This window comes from Mchenga conophoros, linkage group LG2 (genome assembly GCF_057382185.1).
Source record: "Mchenga conophoros isolate Kocher_MC1m ecotype Shallow Benthic linkage group LG2, M_conophoros_male_GT1.1, whole genome shotgun sequence".
Classification (NCBI taxonomy): domain Eukaryota; kingdom Metazoa; phylum Chordata; class Actinopteri; order Cichliformes; family Cichlidae; genus Mchenga; species Mchenga conophoros.
Genome location: NC_140527.1, coordinates 19717067 through 19745051, shown reverse-complemented (window position 1 = coordinate 19745051; position 27985 = coordinate 19717067). Strand labels below are relative to the sequence as shown.

Sequence of the window (27985 nt, the reverse complement as noted above, 5' to 3'; positions counted from 1 at the left end):
GGCTGTAGAGAAAAACAATCAGCATTTCACAAGTTTCACAGGAGAAAAAAAAAGAAGCAGCACATAGCTGTAGCAGTATATGAAAAATTGCTACTGCCAAATTTTTTGACTCAACTATAACCCTCATATTGGAAAATGGGTTCTCTGAAATAGACCAATGTATTTGTATTGTTGGTGCATTTTGGTGTTTTTCAAAGTTGAGTTATCGGTTGAATTACTTTGGCTGCTGTGTTGTAGAGCTCTTCAAGAAGTAGTGAGATTGAGATAAACAGGTTACATAAAGTCAGGTTAACCTCAGCTGATACCAGAACACATCTTCTGGAGAGGAGCAGGACTCTGCTCCAGTCTGGACTTGCCTCCTTAACCCTTTAAGACCTAGCATAGAACCAAGTCCGCCAGAGCTTATAGTATACTTTTACATGCTGTAGTGCCATTTTTGGGAGCATTTCAAGTTGCTATACATCAATACAACCATTATAGCCCAGATTTTAATAATATGTCTGCATTAAGTGCATAGTAATTACATAAATTGCAAAAAAAGTGCAATAAACTACAAAAAAATTGAAAATCTTTTTGGTTTTTTTAACATGTATTTCTAGTTAGAGAAATTTAAGAGGTTTATCCCTCAAAACTGTAAATACAAAAAAGTTGCACAAAGTAGTTTCCCACCACAGGAAATTTATTTTGAGTGTCTTCATAGTTTTATTTTTGAAATACACCAATTTTTATATACTGCAGGAAAAACGAAAATAAATATTATAGTGCAAATTTGCAAAAAAGCAGCATATGCATCAAAATAAACTATTTCCAGCAGTGCAATATGAGTCCTAAGCATCCCAGAAATGACACAGAAAGTCATAAAGTCAAAGATAACTTTTAAAAACATCAGTATAAGCTAATGATGGTAAAAAACTACATTTCCGGGAAATGACGTCACTTCTGGTTTCGGGCAGGTCATGGCGGACATGTTTCCTAGCGGAGTTATACATATCAACATAGTCATAAATTACAGTTTGTTAAATCACACACTTAATTTTTTAAATAAAATTGTTTGACAGACTAGTTACACAATATGGGATCAACAAGAAACGATTTTTGGAATATCAACAAATTAAATCCATAGTAAAAAAGAAATTTAATCCCAGTGAAGCTGAATTACAAACACCACCAAGTGTGGTACAATTTTTTATTCTAAAACCCCCCAAATTATTGTCTAAAATATACAGAACACTTTCTAAAATAGATGAATCAATATCCCTTCCTATTGCAAAATGGGAAGCAGATTTATCAATCAACTTAGACCCAATCCTTTGGTCTCAGATATGCTTAAAAGCCTTTCAATGGATCAGACATCCCAGTTTGCAATTAATACAATACAAAATATTACACAGAGTGCACTATACTGGTCATAGGATGTTCAAGATGGGCTATACACCTTCCAACAACTGCTCACACTGCACAACAAATACACCGGACAATTACATCCACGCTCTTTGATTCTGTCCACCAGTCCAGAAATTGTGGCGTGAGATATGTGAAGACTTATCAAAGTGTCTGAAATGTAGCATTCCAGCCTCCCCTTTAGTATGCTTGCTGGGCAACTTGGATGAGGTCACTGCAGAAATAAACACAGTCCACGTTGTTTTTACGGCCCTATGCATTGCCAAGAAAATGGTCCTTATTAACTGGAAAAATAAAAATAATCTTAATTCTAACCAATATAGAAACCATCTAATAGATCACATTAGTCTTGATACAACATCTGCCATCACATTTGATCAATCCCTTTGGGCTCCTTTGATCAGCTTCATCACCTAGTGGGGGTGGGGGGTCATGGTTTGGTCCTGCCTTCACTATTGTGGTTGATATGGGGGTAGGGACGGCCTTGGGGCGTCTGGGGAGTCCCTACGGACGTTTCCCTAGAGGGACTAACCTGGGGGATGTGGCCATGACCTGGTTAGGAGCTCTGGGGCTCTTGGATGGTGTTTTCCTTGTGGCTGCGTACAGCGGAGATGGGGGAGGGTCTGTGCTGGCGGACGTTGGTTACTGGCCTGGTAGCCTGGCTGCCCCTGGGAGGGTCCGGCACGGGCGTGGAGGCTTGGGGGTGCTCCGCCCCCCGGTCTGGGGTGCTGGCCGGGCCTTGGGGGCTTGGGTCCTGGCTGTTGTGTCACCGGAGCAGTGGGCGGGTGGGTGCAGGGGGGCTCAGCCCCAGTGCAGGGGACCTCTGGTGCATCGGCCCTAGGGGGCTCTCTAACTGGTGGGGAGGTTGTTATATCTTTGCAGGTGGTCTCCTCACTACAGGAGCTCACTCTGCAGGTGGGGGGAGAGATATAGGAGAGGTGGAGAATGAACTCAACCTGGGTGTCTATTGTCTTGTGTAGTTTGGAAGATGATTGGATGATGGGGTGGGTGCAGTTTTCTCTGGGGTGGAGTCGGGTGGGCTGCCCCGGACTCTGTGGGGCTGGGCGGTGCTGCTGCTGCGGGCGCCGGTCCGGATGGGCCTGGGCCCCCTTGCCCTGGTGGGTTCCAGAGTGTGGGGGTGCCTACTGGGGTCAGCGGGGGAGCTGGCCCCAGGGAGGGGCCGCTTGCCCCTCCCTTTCTTCCCTCCCCATCCTCAGCTGCCTCCCTATTCCCACTCTACCACACCCACCCACACACGCAGGGCTTGGGGTGCAGGTATGTCACCAGGGTACAGGGGAGGCACTCCCCCTCTGTCCCCTTCTTGCCGCCTGTGCCTCAATTTTATTCTGCAACCTAGACATCCACATTACTCACACACTCTCACATAACACATACATATAGGGCCTTGGGGGTGGGCACGTTTTACAGCATCCAGAGGATGGTCGGTGTACTCCAACCCACCTCTGGCGCTGGTGCCCTACCCTCAATTTTAAATGCATTTGCTGTTGGTCTTCCTTGGTCTCTTGTGTTCTGGGGGCCTCTGGATGTCTGGAGTTTTGATCTCCTCCATACCTGCTTCATGCCCTGGAGGACGGGGCTGTGGCCCCCCCACACCCTCTAGCAGATCATTACATGAAGGAACCTTTTAAAACAAACGCGTCCATGCTCACAGGTGTACACACGGGTGATCACACCCACAAACTACACCCTTTTTGGCTCCTACCTCAAAGAACACTGTGTTCTGTTGATCTTATGTGCTCCACAATAATGTTTAATATTTAGTATTTACTGTCATATTCCCATATATCACTGTGATGTTGTTTATTCTATTATTCTTGTTCTCTTCTGCGTGTTTTCTTTTTTCTTTCTCAGCAGGTGATCCACGTGATTGATATATGCATTTTTTTTTCTTTTTCTGCTGTTCTGTTCTGTTGGTTTTTGTCTTTTGCCCTTCTCCCCCGTCCCTCTTCTCAGCTGTTTCTCTTTCCCTCTTTCTTTCTCCCCTTCTTTCCCCCAGTCAAGTCTGTCCCGTATTCAGTAAGTGAAAATAAAATAAACAATAAAAGGTGAATCAAATGGACCATTATGGCAAGGCTGGGATGGTCAATTTGGTAAAGTAAATCCGTTGGGCATCTTTCTTTGCCTTTAGACAACAATTCTGATGGCAAAAGAGCCAAACGGGACAGGCAAAAAAAAAAAAAATAAATAAAAAAAATAAATAAATAAATAAATGCATTTAGACACTAAGGGTTTTCGGGAAGAGCCGTGCTGCTCTCTGAGAGGAAGCTAGTACCATGCTCTCCTGAGTTTTAAATGCACTTTAGAACAGCACACAGCAACACTACATATGAGCGGGTGTAGGGAGGTTTGAGGTCTTCACTCACCCCAGTTCTGTTAGCCGTCAGGGCTGGGGGGCTGGGAGGAGGTGCTGGCTGTCAGACTGGGGTCTGGGATGCGGGGCCTCCCTGCTACTGCAGATAAGGAGGTGGTCCGCTTGCCTCCACCCCAGAGAGAAGGGTTACATCTCCTGGGTCTAGGTGCGGCTTGCCCCTCTGAGGGCGGGGGTACTGGGGAGTGTGACTGTCTGTGCAGTGTCTATTTGTGTCTGTCTACACGTTGGGTGAGTGCCGAGTATTTGGTTGTGCATATGGGGTGGGAATGCACGTCTGTGTCAGCGTGTGCCTGTTCGTCTGTGTCTATATGTCAGGTTGGGTCTTAGACTCAACCTCTCTGGGTACATCTCAGGCCCTCTAAAGTACGAAGGCCTATCTCCCCTCACCACACTCCCTGCCGGTGGCTGATGCCCTCAGACGTTGGTGTGTTGGTGGTCCTTGTCGTCTGGGGCTGGGCGCTCATGTATGTACCGGCTCACTCCTGGTGGCCGATTGGCGGGGCCGGGCGCCTGTGGCCCGGCTGGGCTCCTTCCGGGGGTTGGGATGCCCTCAGACCTCTGGCCTCTGGGCCTGAAGCTCGGTCCTCTCTGGCACAGCTGGCTGCCGGCAGAGCCCGCGGGCACGCCACTGCAACCCCCTCTGGCCTCTACTCCGTAGCTGCGGGGTGACCTCTCCTTTGGGGCTCTACTCAGCTCTTCCCAGGAGGGTGGCACGGTTCTCCCCCCTTTGGTGGTCTTCCTCGGGTCCTTGTACTCTGGGGCCTCTGGATATCCGAGGCCTGGATCTCCTCCATACCTGCTTCATACCCTGGTGGACGGGGCTATGGCTCCCCACACTCCCTAGCAGATCGTTACATGGAGAAACCTTTGGAATACAAGCATGCTGATCCACACAGGTATGCACACAGGTGTACACACGGGTGTACACACGGGTGTTCACAGACGCGGACTACACCTTTCTTGGCTGCTGCCTCAAAGCACATTGTGCACTGTCTATCTTGCGTGCTGCACAATATCGTTTATTATTTAGTATCTACTGTTATCTACTGCTAGCTAGTTTATTGCGATGGTGCTGTTTTTTTTATTATGTTGCTCTTTGTTGTTTACTTTCTCTTCTGTTTTTTTTTTCTTCATACAGGTGATCCAGGTGTTTTGTTTGGTTTTTTTTTGTTTTTGTTTTTTCTTTCTTCCCCCCCTTCTCACCGTCTCTTCTCCCCTTTGGTTTTCTTTCTCTCCCTCTCTTTCTTTCATTCTTTCTCCCTGTCCTATCCCCCAGTCATGTCTGTCCCGTTTGTAGCAACTGAAAATAAAATAAATTCATAATTATAATAAAGGTCAATCAAATGGACCAATATGGCAAGGCCATGATGATCCACTTGGTAAAATAAATCCGCTTGGCATCTTTCTTGGCCTTAAGACAACAATTCTGATGGCTAAAGATCCAAACGGGACACAAAAAAAAAAAAAAAAAAAAAAAAAAAAAAGGGGAGGGAGTGTGTCCTCAGGGCATTACCTTTTTACCTGAATGAAGACCCAAGCATCCTCTTCAAAGAATAATTGGTTGATAATTTTAGTTTAGTTTTTTATCTGTATTAAACCAAATTTTGAATAACTAATGTTGTTGCATGTTGTAATGTTGTTGTTGTTGTAATTTGCATGGAACCTGTTTAAATGTTTTGGGAAATCTTCTTGTATACCCAAACTATTTATATTTATTGTTGAATCTGTAGTCTAAAATAGTGGCTCACTGGGGTGCATGTTCCTAATATTGAGTTTACTTAAACTGGACGCCATTTTTCTATCTTTTTGTGTCTAAGCTACAGCTACAGCTGTTCAGAGGGAGCTGGAACAAATTACCCTTGCTATCTTCTCCATCGAAAGAGTTGATGCCAGCACTCCTCCAGCCGATGTGGGTATAACCATCTCGGGTGTTCTGCATGACCTGGAAGACCTGGCCTCTACATGTGCACTCTTAATGGGTGGGACATATGCACTGAATCTCAGTTAACCTCAAGACTGAAAGCTTTCTTTGAAGTACTTCAGAAGCTCTTCCTTCATCTGTATGTCAGCAGACTCTTGACCAAGGTACAGATGCTTAAGAATAAACTGAATGAATAAGCCAACCCTTAATTTGGACGATGAATGCTCTGTCAGATGGACAGAAGTTTTTCGGAGGCTGAATGGGAATAAAATGGTAATTTGTTGAAAATGACAGATAAAGGGAAAATTACATTTAAGAGAAATTTAGAAAAGTTTGTAAACTACTACAATTTGAGAGATTTTACTCTTGTGGGGGGGGAGGATTTAATTGAGATTCAAAGGATTTAATTGAGAGATGATACTGCACCAGAAATTTTGAAGGGTGGTGTGTATATTAGCGTTCAGGGCATATTGTTATGAGGTGGAAATATGTTCATATTCTGTTTGTGCTACATTGTGTGCATTGTAAAGGTAATTGCAATACATACTAAGAATAAGGGTAAGTTAGGAATACAGGATGAATGTATATTTTGCGGACTTTTAAAGACAAACAATTGTTTCCATGTTAAAATGTTTACAACTCAAGCTTTTTGTCCAAACACTGGTAAAATAAATGTTGACAGTGGCAAATGTTAAATGGTTACTGCTGTCCTGTTGCAAAAAAACTGAACGCTGACAAGCTGTTTTATTGTTAGACCATAATGTTGGCATGTTTTATTAAAGTTTTATTTGGGATGGTGATATAATTTTCTTTCATTGCTAATATCAGTGGACTATTTATTATTATTATTATTATTATTATTATTATTATTATTATTATTATTATTATTATTACATTAATGTTTTTAATTGTGGGTGTTGAGGTGGACACTTCACTTTGCATTGTTAAAGGAAAGCACTTCATTGGCGTTGTGTTACTGGACTGACCCTAAGCAATCATTGCAAATAGCAACTTTGCTATCCATTTTAGACACTAAAAGAAAAAAACACTCCACAGACCTTACTAGCATCACATGTGCATAACTCAAGTGTCATCTTATCAACATGTTATGTGGTCTTCAATGTTTTTTTTCTTCTATTTCTGGCAGATACAGACATTTAATTTAAAGTCGTGGTGTTGCATCTGTCTACATACTGTTAGTTACTAACCCTAATGAGCTGTCATGTTTTGTTTCGGACCGGTTTTACACAAATGCTCACTGAATGTGTTGGCAATAAAAGAAATTTTAAAAAACAAGTTGGATGTACTTAATTCATTTGTGTGGAACCTGTTGACAAAATAGATTTATGTAAAACTAATTAGTAAAGCACAAGGTGGCTGAAAATATAATATTTGAATTAATCTAACTTAAATTTAACATTTTACTGCCACAAATAAGAAATGTGTTGAAGTAACTAATCTAAACTATCTAACCTGTAAATATATCATCTATGTTCATACAACATAACTTGATTTAGGTAGTCTTAAATATCTCTTGTTAATCTTAAGTAGTTTTTTAAAATTAGATGAACTAAAGATTTTTTGCTTTAAACTAACACAATGCAATTTCGTGGAACCTGTTGACAAAATAATTTTAATTAAAGTCAACGTTTCATTTTTTTGAGTGTTGGAAGTGTTACAAACAGCTGATTGGATCTGCAAAGCATGTTTCTGGAATATTATGTTTGTGTTGCTGCAAGCGCTTTTTATGCAGTTTTTGCAAAGCTATATGTGGAAGGAAACCGTGACCTAGGACAAGCTGATGGCATAAGATGTAAGTACAACTCCTCCGGTTTCATATGCAAAAAAAAAAATTGCGCTAGCTTACGTGGTTGCAGTGCTACCGGGATTTAAAAATAGTTACGCAAAACAGAGCGTGCCCACTCCGATTGGTTTTAAAGGGTTAAAGGTACAGTGCCGGAGGTTGGCCCACATGGTCACTCCATCGTACTACTGGGAGACTTATATGGGCAGTGAAGTAAGACCTGGAGGGGTGAGGTGGATGTTACTACCACCTACCAAACCATTGTTGCAGACCATGTACCACCTTTTCCCTGATGCCTGTGGCCTCTTTCAGCAGGATAAAGGGCCCTGCCACAAAGCAAAAATGGTTCAAATTCGCCAGATCTCAGTCCAATCAAGCATCTGTGGGATGTGCTGCACAAACAAGTGTGATCCATGGAGGCCCCACCTCACAGTTTACAGGACTTAAAGGATCTGCTGCTAACAAGTCTAGTGGAGCACATGCTTGGACAGGTCAGGGCTGTTTTGGCAGCAAAAGGATGACCAACACAATATGCAGGTGGCCATAATGTTATGACTAACTGATGTATATGAGGAATGCATAAAACAAAATTGATGGATACTCATTTTGGTTAAGCTCATCTACAGAGCATGTAGTTCTCACTGCTAGTGCACTTGTGATGATGATGCATAAGAGAGACTGACAGCCCTGGATAAAACAGCCAGGGGTCTCACTCCTCACTTTCCTTTTCCTCCCCCTGCCCTTTGAAGCATTTCGCTCTCTCCATCCTTTCTGTGACTACTCTCATTTACTTTAGAAAGAAAATGGAGTCGCTGGCCCGATGCCACACCTGACACCCCAGCCTTAATCTGATTAATGTTTTTAATTTATATAAGTGGAGGCTGCTGCCTTTACGGATCACACACACACACACACACACACACACACAATTTGCAAGCTTTGTGACGGGTGTCATATAGGCCGAGTCGTGAAAGGGCAGAAAGTGCATGGCTGTGTGTGTGTGTGTGTGTGCGTGCGTGCGTGCGTGCGTGCGTGCGTGCGTGCGTGTGTGTGTGTGTGTGTAAACAGAAAGATAGAAACTGAGTGACGTAAACAAGAAGGCACAGATGGAAAACATGAGAGCAAGAAGTACTTACTGAGGGTGAAGTGAGGAGAAAGTAAATTGAGAGAGAGCAGAAAAAGAAGCTGGACAAACTGGGTAAAGAGGAGCTCTGGGGCAGCAGGGTCGAAAAGAAAAAAAGAGGGATGTGGAGAAGATAAAAAAAAAAATAAAGAGAAAGAAGGATTCAGAGGGCTGGTAATTATGAGAGGCCAGTTTTGGACAATCTAAGTGGATTTCCCCAGAAAGATGAATAAATCATGTCTAGAATCTCCGCTCCCTAAATCCAAAATAGATGCCTTAAGCAAATTTCTTAGGTTCAGCTGGTATTTTTTTTTTCATTATGTGTCCTGATTAATATTTTTATAAAGTTTTCAATGTAAAACACACAGACTGCCTCTGTCTTCAGTCCTGATTTCAAATACACACCTTACCATCCCTGTTTTATCCAATCAATAAAGCCACTGATTGCAAAACAAACTCACTCTCATGCTCAATGAAACAAGAAAAGCAGCTGTTCTTTTTTCATCACAGGCAGCTGTGAGAGGAAATAGTTCTAGAGGTAGAAGTGACAGAAAAAACTGAAAAATGAGGACGAAAAAATGGAGCAATGGGACAAAAATATTTTTTTCCCAGTTCTGCTTTTAAAAGGAGCCAGCAAAGACATATTTTCCTGAAACCTTCCACCTTTCCAACCTTTATGTGTTTTTAAAACTGGTCATATGCATGATCTGAAAATTGCACCACTACAATGCACCACTGAGCCATACAGTACTCAGTGTGCAGCTCAAGTCTTTACAACCTTGTGTGGCAACAAGTTTGAACACATATTTAACTAATATCTCCTGTAGATGCATCAGCAGTGAATCACTGTTCAAAAAACGTGTTTATGGCATGATAGGCTGTGTGGTAGGCAGGCCGAAAAGGTGGAACCAAGAGGAGGACTCAAAACTGGGAGGTTAAACTCAAAAAGCAGGTTTATTGCTGGAAAAATCTTCTCATAAATAAAACTTACAAAAACAAAACTCTGAACAGAGAAACTAAACAGGAAAACAAGACAAACATACAGATTACAGAGGGTAGGAAACATTAACGGAGGGCACAGGGCTTATAAAGAGTGGAGTATTCAGGGAATAAGAAACAGGAGGGAGACACAGCTGGGAGAAATTAGAGCTAACAAGAGGGGGGGAAGTAAAACTAAATACACTGACATAGGACTGGGACTATCAAAATAAAACAGGAAATGAGAAACAAATCACAAAGATGCAAACTTGACACTGAACTAAACCTAGAATAATAATCAGAACAGCACAAGTAAAGAATTAGAACATAAATGAATAAAATGACCCAGATCCGTGACAGTTTATGGTTTTTAAGAAACAGTGAAAGACAGTTTGCTGGTCTTATTAAAATAAGCTGATTGGCCAAAAATAGTTTGGCCAGAACAGTGACTCATTAAATAAACTGGGTTATGAGACTGAGAATTTAGGAGAGTAAAACATAAAATCGGATGTTAGTAGAAAAAGCATCAGGGTGCAGAGCACGGGGTGCGTTTGTAACCATAAACAGCACAGATCACTGTGGAGAAGAACAGGAGAATAATAATAGCTAATTATTAAATGCAGACTGGTGTATCTGATATCTCTGTATTGGTTATATCATTATCTATCATAATAATGATAGATTGTCTGATGGAGTTGGAACATGAGAGATAATGAGAAAAGCTGAGAAGATCATTGGAGCCTCTCTTCCCTCCATCACGGACACTCATAGCTTTCGGAAGAACTCTGTCTCATTCCACTGTACATGGCTGAAATGACAATAAAAGCCATTTGACTTGACTTGACAATATCATTTACTGGACCTCATATCACAGGTTATACCCAGGGGGCGCTACACCAATCTGTAAGTTTTACCAAAGATACATAAACAGGGTGTACCTTTAAGACTGATTGTCTGTATGATTAACTCAGTCACCTGTAACATCTCAAAGTCTCTGGCTTTGGTCCTCAACCCGCTGGTAGGCAGCTCTGAACACCACATCCAGAACAGCTTGGATTTTGTTAAGAAGGTGAGAGATGTCAGTTCCCTCTTTGGCTCTCGGAGGAGGTGGACACATCTTTCACCCTCTCCCTCCCTTATCTTCCCAGCTGCAGCTTCTATGTCTTTGTCTAGTCTCGTCTAACTCTAACCCTTAAAGAGTTTCTCAGTCTTGTTCTCTAAAACCAAAATAATTATCGATTTGATCAACTCGTCCCGTGAAGGAATTGACACCTTCCTGGGCTTGTGAGAGTCCGATTGTCCTGCGGAGATGTTTGCTGACAGATACTGGATGGTCGGTTGCATCTTGTGTCTGGTGACACTCTCGATGGAGGACACTGAATGACATCTACCAATTCGGAACCACGATAACAGAGTTCTGGCTGATTGGACACAATGACCTAAAATTTACAGTCAAGGCATTTTTTAAAAATAAACATTTCACACTATTTACAGAACAATCAGCTGTTCTGCATCAAATCTGATGCCACACAAATTATTTGTACCACTCCAGAAATAATTTCTGTCCACTATGAGATAAAGGAGAACAGCAGCCTGATACTTGCAGGCCTGACAACAGGAGATGTATCACTCCTGTAACTCCTGTAACATTCAGCAGTCGCCTCATTGTTCTGACACACACAACAAAACCATTGACTACACTACACACTAACTACACAAGATTTGCACTAAATGTTGCAAATCTCTCACATCTTTTTTTTGTGCACAACTCAGATTTTCTGTGCGCAGAGACCGTGCCAGCAGTGCGCAATTGCGCACGCGCACAGCTTAGGGGAACATTGATTGCATGTACGGTCTGCAAGGTTTGTCATCTTAGTTGTGGGCAACTGCAACTGACAAATAAAGGCTATCTCAGCTCATCTCATCATCATCATGTCATCATGGAGGCAGATGAAACCATGGTCTCGTACGATTTACACCTCTCTTCACTTGTGTTCCAGTCACCAAAGCAGTGAAGGTAGTTTGTAAGAGATTACAAGATGACCCCAACCTCAGCAACAGGACCACTCTCAGCACTGACCAAGTGTGTTTGCTTTTGGATCTGTGTCTTCATTCCATATATTTCACATACAAGAGACAAATACTACAGGCAGAAACATTGTGGCCAATTTGTATTTTTTTTTGTTGTTGTTTATAGTGGACATGAAAAAGAGGGCTCTGTAATCCTACCCTGGAACACCACCACATTGCTCCACATATGTGGATAAACCCAGGTGAAAATGAAATCTCACCTTTCATATCCTCAGAGGGAGGATATGAAAAGTGGCAGGTTAGCCTTCTTAGACTATGAGATTTCCATCACTAATGGGGGACATTTAGAAGTTGATGTGTACCGGAAACCAACACATACAGATCAGTATTTAAGGTTTGACTCTCATCATCCACTGGAGCACAAACTGGGTGTCATCAGGACTTTACAACCAGTGTTGCCACAGTTACTTTGAAAAAGTAATATATTACGGACTACTGATTACTCCTTCCAAAAGTAACTTAGTTACTTTACTGATTACTTAATTTTTCAAGTAACTAAGTTAGATTACTAGTTACTTTATTAGTTACATTCAGAAGCTGCCAATAACACTCCCCACTGCCTCAACATAAAAACATCAACAGATTTTGCCAATACTCACTTTATTGGAAGTGTATTTTAACAGTAATGTCAACAATATATCTCCTGACATTTGAAGTTGAACTTAAAACTTTCTTCCTGACAGAAATACTTGTTTGTATGAAAATAAAGACAGTCTTGTTACTTCACTTAACATAAATACTTTTTATAAAAAAAACAAACAAACAAACAAAGAAACAGAGTCTTTCTTGACTTCCCTTAAGATACTTTTTATACCATCCACATTTAAGCACTATTGTCCGCTTTTGTAACTTTGGACTAATCTTATGAAAAAAAATTACTTGTAAATAGTTATTTAAATTGGATTCCCCATTCTCTTTTTTTCAGTATATGTTGTCATCGCATGTTATGGGGGAAACAGTAGAGTGGAGCGAGTAAACCAGTGGTTGTACCTCATTAACAGAAGCTTCTCAAACCTTTTGTCAGAAAGTCGATTTCTTTTAGGCGTGAGCACCAAACCTCCCAGACTAAAAAGTCGCTCCACAGGAGCACTTGATGGGGTTGGAGTGTTATACTTTAAAAAAATTGTCTTTATGCTTGAAAACTTGTGCAGAATCTGAAGGTCATAGCCTGACATCAGGTAGCCCATGACTTCTTTTTCTGCAGAATAGGTCTCCTCCTCTGGCTCTGCCTCAAAAGTGAAAAAGTCCATCTCACCTTGGCTACTAGATGTAGTAGCACTGGGCACACTGGCAGGGTTTTTTGCCAGAGGAGCAGTGGTGCAACACTCTGCTATCAGAAGCTGTTTTACTCGCTCCCTCCTTCCTGCATCTCTCAGCCATCGGAGTTTGAATTTTGGACAACTGGCAGCTGCAAGAAGGGCATCTTTGTCGTCCAGCACACCGGCGAAACGAGTCTGAATAGCCTAAAAAACATAATCGATATTTTTATGCCTACAATTTATTATGTTATTGAATTATTTGCAAACCATGCCTAATATGAGATCAGTATTATGGATTTGTTTTAGGTTACTTGTAAACATTTTAATTGTTTTAATCTTATTTTTCAATGATAATTAATATTCTGTTCCATGTTTGTGAATTGTATGAAGCAAAAAATCTGACTAATTTCAAGATGTACCTGTACAATGGCATCTGGAAGGCATGCAGTCATCCTGGAGAGGTCATCTTTCACAGCCTGGGTCTTCTGCATCAGAACTTCAGGTGTTGGTAGTAAAGTTCCATATGGACGGTCGCCTTGTAAAATGTCCAGTGCTGCAGTCAGAGGTTTCATGGCCATGCAGTACTCATGCAGGAACTGGTATTCTTGATCTTTGAAGCACTTCAGTCCTAACTTTGTGCACAGAGTATTCAGCTCACCCATGGGGATTTCTGCAATTCTCTTTACAGCATCAACAAAGGAATTCCACCTTGTGGATGTTGGTATTAGGAGCTTTCTTTTGCTGATTTCTTCCACTGTTTCTGATGCAAGTGTAGATCTACTCGATTTGGTCCAAAGAGCTGTGCATTTTGCTGTGCTGCTCCTATACACAGCCCTGCTCTCTGCATTGGTTGTTAAATGTTTCTCCACATCACGTGTGCAAATTATGTTGATGGTGTGCGAAGCACACCTGCGGTGTGGGGGAAGAGACAGCTGACTATCACTTTCATTCTCAGCCGAGAGGATTTCTGACAGATCAGAAAAAGTGACATCATCGTCTTTGGGGCTGGACTCTTCCTCCTCTGTCTCATCATCGGACTCTGTGACAGGATGATAAACTTGAAACGCCTTAACAAAGTTGGATCCATTATCAGTAACTGTTGCAACTACTTTGTTAAGTAATCCATAAGAGGAGTGGATGTTTTTTCGATTTCTGTACCAATGACATCATACGTGTGTCTACCACGAATTCGCCTACATGCTAATGCAACCTTGTGACGCTCTAATGTGGTTCTACTGATCCAGTGGAGCGTTACTCCCATATAGCTTCTGTTGTTAGCAGTCCAAATATCTGCGGTAGTTGAAACAAAGTCAATCTCATTCAGTGTGGCCTTCAAATTTCTCTCCATTTCTGTAAACTCCTTCTCCAAGTAAGAAGTAAAAGTCGTTCGGTGAGGCAGCTCGGCATTAACAGAAGTAGGGATCTTTTTTATTATGGCACGAAACGAGGGCGAGTCAACAGTGTTTATAGGTAGCATTTCTTCTACAATATACTGCGCGACCAACTTCTTCAATTCTTCATCACTTACTGGTTTTGCACCAAAGTCCAACTTTTGTTGTTTGGGGGGTGTAGGACCTTCTGCGGAAGTCACGGCTCTCTGCTTCGGACCACTTGGTGGGACTCTCTCTGTGAGTTTGACTGTGCTGTGCTGCGACTCCAAATGTTTCTTTAAGTTTGACGTAGTGTTTTTGAAGGTAGATAACACTTTTTCGCCAACACAGAGTGTACAACGAACCTTAATATTTAAATCTTTAGTTGACAGAAACTCAAAATAGTGACCATATTTCCAGCTAAAGAACGAACATCTCTCTCCCTCCATTGTTGTTTACACTTTTTTACGTCGCTGGCTGCTTGTGAGCGGGAAACGTGACCTGTCGCTTATGTGACGTTTCACGACACGTATGCGTTTGTCATCCGCTGAGACGAAAAGAAGAAACCAAATCTTTTTGCTTAAAAAATAGTAACGCACAGTGGTTTGGACAAGTAACTTTAATCTGACTACTGTTATGGAAATAGTAACGCGTTAGATTAGTCGTGGTCATATTCGGAGTAACGCGTTACTAAGCAACGCGTTACCGGCATCACTGTTTACAACACAGAGCAAACACCATCCCCACTGACACAGCGGCCAGGGAGGTAGAAGAATATCACATCAAGAAGGCCCTGAGTAAATGTGGTTATCCCAGCAGGACATTTTTAAGGCGCCTGAAGAACCCTCCAGCCGATCCTGGAGAGAAGAAGGACAACTGCTGCCTAAGCAGAAAACTTTAGTGTGATCCCTTATGTGTCAGGAGTATCACAACAGCTGAGATGCATTTTCTCTAAACACTGTGACGCTGTGGCTTTCACACCCCAAAACACTCTATGTCAAGAATTGGTGCACCCCAAAGATCAGGTGTCACCAGCATAATATAGTGTGCACTCCTAAGAGCTAGGTCAATTGCTGTGATTGATACATTGGAAAAATCAAACCGAAAACTGGCAAACTTGTCAGGCCAGGACTTCAGTCTGCTTACACCTACAGGCCAGTGGCCACTGTTCCAGTTATAAGGAGTCCACATCCTGGACAGGGAGGAACGCTGGTTTGAGCAAAGAATCAAAGGGACATTTTTGTGAAACGGGAAAGACCATCTCTGAGCCGGGAAGGAGGAATAATTCTATCTACAATGCTGTGATTGCACCAGTTCTCTGTGAATGGTAAATAATAAATGCATTTATTAATATAAATTAATGATCATGACACTGTCCTCACACCCCATTGTAAGTACATTTACATAATGACTGGCACCACTGACTGTTTATAAGGTTGGGGAGCCACTTGTTCTTGTGATGTGATTGAGTCAAAGCAGCTGCTGTGACCCTGTTTTAGTTTAGGTACATGTAGCTTTTGCCAAGTACTTAAAAAAAAAGTAACAGTTGGAGCATGAAGTTGTCCAAAAAAGTTGTCATTGCATGCTGACACATTTAAGTTCCTTTCACTGGAACTAAGGGACTGAGCCCATCTCCTGAAGAACAACCCACACCACAATCTACCCTCCACCAATGTTTACACTTGGCACAATGTAGTCAGACAAGTCCCGTCCTCCTGGCAACCACCAAACCCAGACTCACCCAGTGCCAGACAGAGAGAGGCATAATTTGTCACTCCAGAGAACACATCTCCACTGCAGAGTCCAGTGATGGCGTGGCTTGCATCTGACACTTTGCATTGCACTTGGTGATGTAAGGCTTGGATCCAGGTGCTTGGCCATGCAGACCCATTCCATGGAGCTCTGTAGCCACTGTTCTTGAGCTAATCTGAAGCCCACATGAAGTTTGAAGTTGTGCAGCAAATGACTCTGTAGAAAGTTGGTGACCTCTGTGCACCTCAGCATCCTTTCACTTCACTTTTTATGTCATTCCGCTTCATTGTTGAGTTGCTGTTGTTCCCAATCCCTTCCACTTTGTTATAATACCCCTAGCAGTGTGCTGTGAAGTATTTAGAGGTGACTGGACTTGTTGCACAGGTGACATCCTATCACGGTACCATGCTGGACTTCACTGCGCTCCTGAGAGCGACCCATTCTTTCACAAATGTTTGTAGAAGCAGTCTGCTTGATTTTATACACCTGTGGTTATTGAAATGATTGGAACACCTGAATTTAATTATTTGGATGGTTAAGTGAAAATATTTGAGCAAATTTTAACAATATAGTATAAATCTCTATATTGGAAACCCGGATATATGAATTCACAGTAGTTCCCTAAAGATAATTTCAACAGCTCACAGTCAGACAATGTGATGGAAAATATTGTCACCTTATATGAACATTATAGTAAATGTTGGTGTTTTTTATATGTAAGCTATTGTCTGTCTTATATAATGTTTATATGTACTATAGTTCTTCACCATTTAGTCATCAACATGACCACTTTCACATCTGTCTCATAATAAACAACACATGTGTAAGATAAGGAACAATGAAGGGAAATAAAAAAAAATAGTCATATTGTCTCCAATATCAAATGTTTATTTTTTTCCCTCTTTTTTCCATTTCCACATGGCAAATGTATTTAAACCTTTTTTTTTTTTTTTTGTGGTGATTTGTCTGAAACATGAATCCTTCCTTACTTAACCTTCGGCTAACCACTGAAATACCAAAGTGCATGCATAATTTGGCAGACTAAATTTAACAATCAGTGAGATGTAAGTTGTATGTTGTGGCATTCTACACAGTTGGTGCATGACTCGCACTCCCAGGACTGATATGTGGACTCCCTGGTGAGACTGAAACACTGATGTCTTTAGGTGCTGTACTTTTTGATTTATTTTATAATGTGGAAAAAATGTAATACTGTTGTTCTGATGTTTATCACCCTTAAAGGATAAGGTGCTCATTATCTTCACTGCTGTGGGTTAAATGTCACCATCATGACAAACTGTCAGTGAGTTGTGAAGGTTATGCCAACAGTGCCATCAATCTCTCAAGTCACAAAGTCAAGAGAGGACTGCAGCTACAAACTGAAACAGTGATATTAACAGTATGAGTATCATGATGTTATTGTTTTTATACTAACTTTGTTATCAAGTATATACATCATGGAAACTGTGAATTTGTGTTGAAAATTGACCCTTTTTTGATGTTTTTCTATTATTTTGCATATGAGAATCTGGATGATGATGCAAGATATGAGATGTAATTTAACTAAAATCCTGGTAAGTCCAAATTTGCTCTCTGTGATAATTAATGTTGGTTTATCAAAGCTCCTGTCACATTTACTCACAAGGTGTCCATTGCCAGTGGTGCAACTGAGTATGGCAATAATTAAAGGTGTCTGTCATTTTCAACTCTTCATTTTTCAGCCTGCAGTACTGTTGTGAATAATTTTAGGTGAAAATAAAGTGTTTTCCTAAACCTGAGCAAATAGTTGTTTTTGCCTAAACCTAACACAAACCCTAAAATCTGCTACCCCTTGAAACCCTCACAGCACTAAATCATCATAGGTGGAAATCACAAGCATGTATTTTGGTTTGGGCCATTTTATTTTTTCAGGGGGGCATTAAGAGATGAAGGTTTATGTTTTTTTCCATCCCACTACCTGCAAAAGGAGGTTTTTTGCAATCAAAAGAACACAAACTTTGTTGTCTTGGTTTTTCATTCCCTCTCCTTTCTTATATGGCATAAAATGTGCTGTGCTATTAAGCCTCCATGTTTTGCTTCTGGTGAAATCAGAAAACATCCAACCTCTTGTGCCTGTTACAGACACTCCTGTCTTCTGGGATGCATGTTGTAGTTTAATCAAAAATACAAATGAAAAAGTCATAAAAGGCTGTTGAACACCAGCTAACAACGCTCCTTCTACAAAAAACATATCTGACAAAAAAAGTGCAATACTTATGTTTTATGTAGGACTGCGTTCGTTGTTCTCTGTCCTCATTCTCTTAGTCCTGATATGTCTGCTTGTATTTGCTCCTCACATACATCTTGACCTTCTCTGTTCTGGTATCGTCTTGTTTCTAACCCCTTGTATTAATCTATTTAACAAGACAACACACCTCCTATGTGAAACATCTATCCTTAAACCTCTGACACTTTTTGCTAGAAAACTCAATGATAACAAAAATCTCATATTGGTGTCTTTCACCTCTGCTTCTGCAAAGCGCTCTGTGTGGTACATAACAGACTGCTCTCCCTCTAACTTGACTATCTGCACTTCTAATCATGTAAAAAACACCTCCTGACAGATTTAACAATCCATGTGTCACAAAGGCCATACAGGCTACAAAATCTGGCCTTGAGCAGGATGCTGCAAGAGTTTGACTTCCAAACCTCTCACATGAAGATTTTAAGATGTAGTTAAATTTTTCTGTGAATTACTGTTTTCTAAACTGAACTCTGTTACACAAAAACACAGGGAATGAGCAATATGTCAGGTACAACCAAAGTTCAAAATGTGGGGGAAAGCCAGTCCAGTTCAGTTAGAAAGCAGGTATATGTTACCTCATACTACTAGAGCTTTCACAAACCATCTCTTTTGTATCTGATGAATGGTGCATGCTAGGTTACATCCAAATCTATCAAAATATGGATGTCATGGTAACCAATCCACAATAATGAACAGAAAATTGAACAAACTTGGCAAAAACTAAGGGAGAGGATACAGAGGAAAGTCCAGTTCCAGTGTGTTTGATTACACACACACTTTACCTTAGCTGTCACTGAGTTTTTGCCACATTCCAACAAAAAACGTAATGTGGAAGTGGGTTATAAAGTCCTCATCACTAACCACAATCTGTGAACAGACAGCAACTGTACCTATCTGATATGGAGAAAACTTTCCACTCAGGAGAATCTGGACATGCAGTTTATAATTGGAGATAAATTTCAGGAGCAAGACCACGCCTCCAAACACGCCCCTTCTAGTTCTTATCCATCTATATATCTCAGTAGTTCTACAAGCTGTTCGTTCTTGTTTTTAGCCTAGGGATAAGCTGGGTATAAGAAATGTGACCCCAAGTTATCTAATTTACAGAAAAATTTACAACTATTTACAAAGGTTTCATCTAGCACTCATATCCACAGACACTCACTAACAAACTGTTTGACTAAGATTTCTTCCACAGAAACACTGAGAGCAACCATCAGACCCACAGGCTGTTTGTTGGGTGGTGGGGGCCTGGCGGGAGGTGAGGTGCCTGTCATCTGGTTGTTAAGGGCTTGCTTTCCAACCATTTATCCAATGGGAACAGGAATGAATTCAACCCAGCCACTCAGCAGGCACTTGTCTCCATCAAGACACACCTATGCACACACCTGGAAGGGAGGCAAGAGAAAAACCTGCAACCACATCCTCTAGTGGGAGGAGTCGCATATTATCACACACACACACACATATGACACATGTGATCTTGGGTCATAACACTGAGACAGATGGAGGGTTCCTTTTTCGTGCCATGGTTGAAAGCAGAGCTGATGTTGCAAGTCCCAATCCAAGGAAGTCTACCTGCAGATGTAAGTGTCCGATGCTCGACTGGAAAATCTACTAGAAACAGCTGCTGCCTTTGCTTCCAAAACAAAGACAAGAAGGTAGCAAGTTTCTACAGTCAGAGCTCGGTTCACACTGCAAAAGCATAAACCTTGCAAAAATAGTTATCTTTTTTCTTTAAATAACATACATATAAAACATACACAGTATGCACACCTGTAATAACATGCATTTATGGTTGTTATGACTTTTGTTTACCCTCATCCTACCAACATACTTAACATACCCCCACTTGGGTCCCAGGGGACCCCAAGAACAATTTACTGTAAGAAGCAATCAGGATAATAATAATTGCTAAACGTATTTCTTCTCAGAGCATTTTTATTTACAGAATCAAACTTTATAATTATTGTAGGATTGCAGGCAGATTGAGAAAATTAACACGTTAGCTAATCGTTGTATTCTGGAAAAGCTGTTGGTCCATTCTGAAGTATAGGCTGTTGGATAACCCATTAAATCCAGTATAAGTTCAGGACACATTATGCAGCCCATAAACCCCCTCCTGGCTTTCATGAACCTTCTTATACACAGAATCAGCAGCTTTACCAACTTTTACTGATTTTGGACCTAAGTAAGGCTTTCGGATGGTTTTCCCTCTTAGAGGTTATTCATCTACTATCATCTTTGCTTTTGTTGAATTTGCACCAATGTGTTTTAGTTAATAATTCCCATAAAAGCTTAATATCTATGTGTTTAGTATAAAAAAAAAAAGACACTATTTTATTTCTTCGTTTTCTTCTTATTGTAGACTTGTCTGTTATAAACTAGGCTGAGCTGGCTACTTTATGGAGTTCAGTAAAGGCATTCAGAACTCTTACATAATGTTGCATATTTTTAGAGATAAAGTAAGAATTTCATTGGGCTTATGTAACGTTACAGTTGAAAGTGAAACTGAGTAGAGACACCGATTTCCAAACAACACTAGTGATAACCAGAATAATGCAAACTGGAAAGGAGAGGTAGCGATGGCTGGAGTTAAAGTATGTTCAGAACAGGCAAGTTGATTTTTCTCCTTGTCGTTACTTCTCTTCTGTGTCCCCGTTTTCATCCTGCAGCTTCCTTCTTCTAGCTTTCTCTTCTCCCACCAGGTCCTCTACATACACTCAAAAATACTTTTTTCAGTTGTTTGGAGTTTGAATTGAGCAACAGAGAGCCAGCAACATCTATGTGAAATAACAATGAGAGTTACTGCAAGCATACACAGCCAGTTTAAATCCACCTCTGAGTCGGCCAGGGCAACACAGACTTATGAGGCATCAACAGTTATATTTAGCCCCAACTGGAATTATTTTAAGTCATATTTAAATAATATTGAATGAAAAAAACAATTATTTTTCACACTTGATTAATTTTCTCCCAATTACTGGAATAAGCTGTTTTGCATTGGTAACAAAGTTACATTTTCACACAGTTTTTTTGTTGCCAAAATCAGTTCTTGAGGCTACAAAATGGAATAAAAGGCTCAGTGAGAATAATATGTTTTGCTGTGAAAGCTTCAAGGGGTTTAAAGCCATTGTTTCCTTTGTGTCTCACTGACTCTGCCTCTCAGAACAATAAAAAAATGTTAACAAAAACTTGTGTTGTTGCTGCCAGCTGTAGAGAAATGGCTGGAATACATGCAAACGTTCCCCGAGCTCCCCTCTGTTGTAGCTTTGCACTAATGGCAAGGTCTGCTGCCTCGTTTCTTCTTCTCATCTTCCCTTGAATCGACTGGCTTCATATCAAAGTGATAAAGTTTGTTGTTGCTCCTACAGGGGTCTGGGAGGAGGTTTCCATTCTCTCTCTCTATTGCTGAGGCATGAGATGTGGTTTGTGTGTCCTCCAAAGGCTGTGCAATGATGTTTCCTCTCCTTCCCTACTCTTTCTCCATCCCCTTCTCATGTTTCTCCCCTCCCTCTCTCCTCCTCTTGACTTCCAGCTGATGCTGTTACGAATGCTGTGGGGAGTCTGCTGTGCATTGTTGTGCCGCTGCCTCTTCTTTGCAAATATTGTGGCCTTTGAGCTGAAAGGCAAAAAACCCTAGGGTGAGCAGATGAGGAGGAGTGAGAAAGAAGCAGAGAGGCAAGATGGGTGGTCGTTTGGAGATGATGGAACTGATGAAAAGAAAGAAACAAGATTTCTGTTTTATTTGTAGAAGTGAACGATTAAAAAATATTGTTAATATTTAATTGTTTAACTTTTCTCTGGTGTATATCATATATCACAAAATGACCCTTGTCATGTTCAAATGTTCCAGAGAACAGAAAAGAGAGATGGATAGAAGACATCCTGAGAAATCAGAAATGAGCATGCAGAGTCAAACCAGCCTGTCAGCGGTCTGTGCAATGGGCTGTTCATAGGCATCAAAGACTGTCAGATCAAGAACCATGAAAAATACATTTAAAAGGTTCATTTATGCAGCCCACTACCCTCACTTACATGGGCCTTCAAAGTAGGGCTGAAATTCCAGAAAACATCTCTGGTATAACTCAGGGACATCTCTTACATTGCAGGCTTTTGGACAGAGTCATGCAAAAAAGTAAATTAAGAAAGGAAAGTACTATAGTACACTGAACACATTGTCTATGATATACTGAAATAATTTCTCTACGTCATATATATGTTTATCACCCGTGTGCTTGTAATTGACAAAGACTGGCAGATGTTTTTTTTTTTTTTTGTCAACTGGAAAACCATGAAGAGTAAAGTCCAGGAAAACAAGCTTCCTCTGTCATTTGGGAATGTTTTTTTTTCAGTGGATCAGATGTGAGACCAATATCTGCTTCCTTGAGCGTGGCGTATAGGTGAGGAGAAACAGGTGTGCATGATATCAGAGAGTGGAGGTAATATAGGGAAAGCAATCACCCTGAAGTGGACGAGCTTGTTACGCTGTTTTTACATACTAGACAAATTCACTCTTTGCACCTGTTTCTCTCTTCTTGTAGCCATCATCAGTCATCTACTTTAATAAAGTGTCTGTATATTATTATGTAAGTAGGAATTACTTTAGAAAGTGTACGTTTTCAACCTGTAATTTGTTTTATAATTTATTCAGGGCCATATCCAACAAGAACCCACTGTTACTCTTTACTTTACAACTTTATGCACTTCTTATTTATGTTCCAGTAAACATTTTAATGTTAAATAAAAGGTTTTTTCTTGGCCTATTGTTACTGAAAAACGCTTCCAAAATGAAAGCTGTGCTGATACTAACCCCATGTTTGCCTACTGCTGGTGGTCAGAGGGACCGGTGGCGCCAGTGTCCGGGAGCCTCGCCTCTGTCAGTGCGCCCCAGGGCAGCTGTGGCTACAATGTAGCTTGCCATTGCCAGTGTGTGAATGTGTGTGTGAATGGGTGAATGACTGAATGTAGTGTAAAGCGCTTTGGGGTCCTTAGGGACTGAGTAAAGCGCTATACAAATGCAGGCCATTTACCATTTACCATGATGTTGGAGACATCAGTTCACAGTTGGCTGAACGTATTTCTTGAATGCTGCCTTGGCATCTTTGTTAAAAAGAAAATGCTTGTGTTCAAAAATGCTAGATTAACTGAACAAAATATTTTATAAGTAGGAACATCAAAAAAAAGAGAGTTCTGACCTCCTGTTACCTCACACACAGAAGCAGGTTATAGGTAGATCCATGGTAATTGGACAATGATGTAATTTTGCCCCAGTACACCACCTCAGTATGTTTCAAATCAAGTTTAACAAAGATATTGCATTAACTTCTTAGTTATTTTAGCCATTTTTATACATATGAATTAGCAAAAAAGGTAAAGAATTTTGTCTTTGGTTGATTATATCTTTGTAGTAACAATCTTCCTTAGATTCTTCTTGTTGTACCACTGGACAGCCTGTTTGTCCCTCTGAAATAGTGCGTTATTTGTAAGGAAAATGTATTTGTGGGTTTAGCAGTAGAGTTGAGTATGTGGTTTGTGTCCATTAATAAAACCTGTCAAATCTTCTCTGTTGATGCCAAACTGCTTATTCTCCTATTTAAGCCTGGTGTCATTCATACTCCGCTGTAGTCAATGACTGCCTACAGCCTAGAAGCCATGGACGCCATGGAAGCCATCACCAATGGATCAATAGGTGATTATCATTTGTACTGTGAAGCTGTCCAATCAGCTGTGCAGTGTTTGCCTGAATCTCAGCTGAGAGTACAGTATGTTGTATGCAGCCACATCATCAATAAACACTAGTGACCCCCTGGCAGTCATACATGCTCATGAAATAATATTAATTCCACCATGGTAAATGGTAAATGGCCTGCATTTGTATAGTGCTTTTACTCAGTCCCTAAGGACCTCAAAGCGCTTTACACTACATTCAGTCATTCACACACAGGCAATGGCAAGCTACGTTGTAGCCTCAGCTGCCCTGGGGCGCACTGACAGAGGCGAGGCTGTCGGACACTGGCGCCACCGGTCCCTCTGACCACCACCAGTAGGCAAACATGGGGTTAGTATCTTGCCCAAGGATATTTGGCACGCAGCCAGGAGGCAGCCTGGGATCGAACCATCAATCTTCTGATTAGTGGCTGACCTGCTCTGCCACCTGAGCTACAGCCACCCCACCATGTCTGACCAATTAAGCGTGTGTTGAGCTCATAAGCATGATGGATACTACATCATCTGTTAGGTTTAGGCACTAAAAACTACTTGGAAATGTCATGGTCTCTTCTCCTCTTTGTGCTGACCCAGCCAGTCTCTGGATCGCCTCTGTTTGCTCGGTCTCTCCCTGGAATGGAGGGCTTGTTAGTTGGCGATCTTGACTGATCTCCCTCCCAGAAGTATGGCTGGCTGCCTGGGCTCCAGTTTGATGCACCTGTTCCTCTCCATACTCACCTGCAGCATTTAACCTCAGCCCTCCTTGTCACCCCTCACCAGATTGTTGAACTACTCAGTTGATCATTTGGCTGCCTACTCTGGAAACCTGCCTACCTAATTCACCCTTTTGGAAATACTTAACTGACATCACAGCATAACCAATCGGTGAGTGAACCTGTGGAACTTTCAAGAAACTCCTTTCAAAGCAGAATATTAGAGAAAATTAGAGAATGACCCTCGGTGTTGAGCCTAAAGACTCTCGGAGAGCAGATCTCAGTCTTGGCTGCAGTGACTAAACCTTAAATTTAAGAGTGAAATTCCAGTTTAATTGAAATATTCCCATCTCTTTTACTTACCTAACCCGACTGTTAAACATTTCCAGTGCATACAATATTGAATATTTTGGGTGGTCCAGGTAAAAAGCTCACAACAGTAAGGGGACACATGGAAGTGACTGCATGCTGTTCTGGCTACATTATGGGCCAAATTCAGCTTCTCAAAACAATGTTTTTATTTAGCCAGACTTAAAAAATGGAGGCTAATAAATTCACCACAGACCAGCATAGAGAATCAGGTTTGTTTTCAGTAAAAGAAAAACAAAGTCAGGGACACAGACCTGCTGTAAATGTGATACACCAGCTGAAACATGGCTTTGAATATAATGATATAGTCTTTAGTCTAGATTGTGTGCCTTTACTGTTGTAGATCAGAGGCTTGTAGAGCCCAGGCTAATACAGACACTGTCTCAGATGAAAGTCTGTGGCATGTTCTTAACTGCATAGATAGTTGTTGTTGTTTGTGATGCATGATGTATTTTTGATGCATCAATCAATTCAGTCATCAGCCTGAGCGGCTCAGTGGCCCTGAAACACAGCTGTTGGAAGCACTTGGGGTACGTAAAACTTTTTAGCATTTCCCATCAATGATCACACTCATTACTCGAGCTCGTACTTAGTTAATTATAAAGCCTAACAGAATCCACACATTCTTATTCTAATTCACTGTAATTTCCTCTGATGTTATTATCTTACATGTTTTTTACATGATTCAGTTTTCACTCATCATCATAATAAATACCAACTATTCCTACAGAACTTTCCTGTCAGTCATCAAATTGTGTCAAAGTAATGCAGTGATAGCTATCCATACATCTATGTGTAACTTTAAATATGAGCTATTTCAGCGTGCTTTCTGCTGTGCCACAAAATAAAGTGGCCAGCAGTGCAGCTACATTTACAGCAGCACAGCGCTCACAGTGCTGGACTCTGGAATCCCCGACATTGTTTGTAAAAAGACGGAGATGTAGAGACGCTTGAGTGTTGTTGCTTTGACTCTGCAAAGTTCCTGATTTTCTAAATATAAATATTCACTTGGAAATTTTACTTTAGCAATTGGAGATTATGGCCATGAACATTATAAATTTTTAAAACTTTGAGCCCACATTTGTCAAAACTTCCATCATTATAATATCTCCATGCATGGGGGATCCAACCTGCTTCTGTCTAATTATGGGACTGTCTCCCTAACCACCAGGCTAATCTGATGCCTGATGCATTAAACATGGCCAGCAAGTCTAGAAATTAATATAGCAGAGCCAGTGAAAGAAAGTTGTAGCACTCACTTTTAGAACCATTTTGACTCTTTTCCCCCTTGTCTGTAAATGTGTGAGTGTGTGTGTGTGTGTGTGTGTGTGTGTGTGTGTGTGTGTGTGTGTGTGTGTGTGTGTGTGTGTGTGTGTATGAGAGCAAGCATGTCTGGACCAATAAAGGTTATATTTACCATTTGTCTGGACCGTGACAGAGGCAAGGGGGCAGTGGCATGAACTACTAGAATTCTGATGACGAACATAGGTGATCACGTACAGTCTCTCTCTCTCACACACACACACACACACATACACACATGCACACACAACAAAAAGTGTGGTTATTGCGAATTTAATCAAATGTCAGAGCAGCACCCATTATGGTGAATATCCAAAGTCTAAGATGCCTGGAAAGAAGGGGAATGATTAGGAATCAACAGGAGTTCAAGGTGGATCAATAGGAATAACTAAGGAGGGACAGATGAGATATGCGTGAGAATAGCTGGACGCCTGCAGAAAGAATAATAGTCAGAGGAATATATTAACAACCTATGCAAACCCAATTACACATTCAGTTTTCTTCTCCTTATACTTGGTGGTGACTTTGTAAGCAAGAGGAGACTTAGGAACAGATTCATCAGCAGCTGGAAACATAACTGATGAGTCATGGGTACTAATCAGCAGTCCAATCCCGAGCTGCAGATTTAGGATTCAGTTTGTTCTATGATGTAGTAAATAACTTATTTTCAGTTTGCATTAATCATTTTAAAGACTTAAAATCTTAACTGAATAATTTTAAAGTTAGCCTTTAAGTTTGCAATGATTAGACCACAGAGAATTTTAACCCAATGTCTACAAATCATTTGAGTAGCCCTCAGTCCAAAGGTCTGTGACCTCAAATGTTTCCTGGAAAAGGAAGTCCATGCATTTATACTCAACTATCACTGTATTAAACATTTATAATGTTAAACTTTAATTCCTGCACTAGATTCAGATTCCCTTGCAAAGCGTGAGGTTGCATCCAGCTAAACTGTAATTCATCTCTATGATAATATTAAATTATATTAACTTTATTCAAATGCAAACTCAACATTTCTTGTTACTGGCAAACAATGCTGCTGGGGTATTAATAGAGCATTATCACCTCATATTACCACATACTGCGTGTGGTAGTTCAGAAGAACTTTATACTACAGGCTTTTTGTTCTTTGTGGTCTTGAAGCTCAGACTTCAAATACAGTGGAAAAAATAATTCACCCTTAAATAATTAGGGAACATAACTGGACATATTACATAAATATGCATCATCTTGAGCTGTGTTTAAACAAGTCATCCAATACGATTTTTGCCTAATTTGATGTTGTAGTCAAGTTTGTCGCCAGGTTATGCTAATAATGACCATCAAATTGATCAAGATGCAGCTATACAGAAAAACTGCAACCTATGGAATGAGCATGAAATACATACACAGTAGTAACCGGTTATCCGGACAGGTGAAGCTAACTGTTTCTACAAGAACATGTTCTGCTGCCCCCACATGGTCAAAAGCCTTGGACACACCTTCTCATTCCATGTTTTTTCTTTATTTTTGCTATT

The 27985-nt window shown here is 40.9% G+C and overlaps 1 protein-coding gene and 1 pseudogene across 1 annotated transcript; both read right to left on the bottom strand.

The window, feature by feature from the left end:
- Positions 1-12654: 12654 nt before the first annotated feature.
- On the bottom strand, positions 12655-13646 carry LOC146581854 (uncharacterized). The gene is made up of 2 exons (XM_085247612.1): positions 13389-13646; positions 12655-13173 (listed from the first exon to the last, which is right to left on the bottom strand). The coding sequence occupies exons 1-2, from the start codon at positions 13629-13631 to the stop codon at positions 12655-12657; spliced, it is 762 nt and encodes a 253-aa protein (XP_085103738.1). The 5' UTR covers positions 13632-13646.
- Positions 13647-13659: 13 nt separating this feature from the next.
- On the bottom strand, positions 13660-14853 carry LOC146581853 (uncharacterized; annotated as a pseudogene).
- Positions 14854-27985: the final 13132 nt, after the last annotated feature.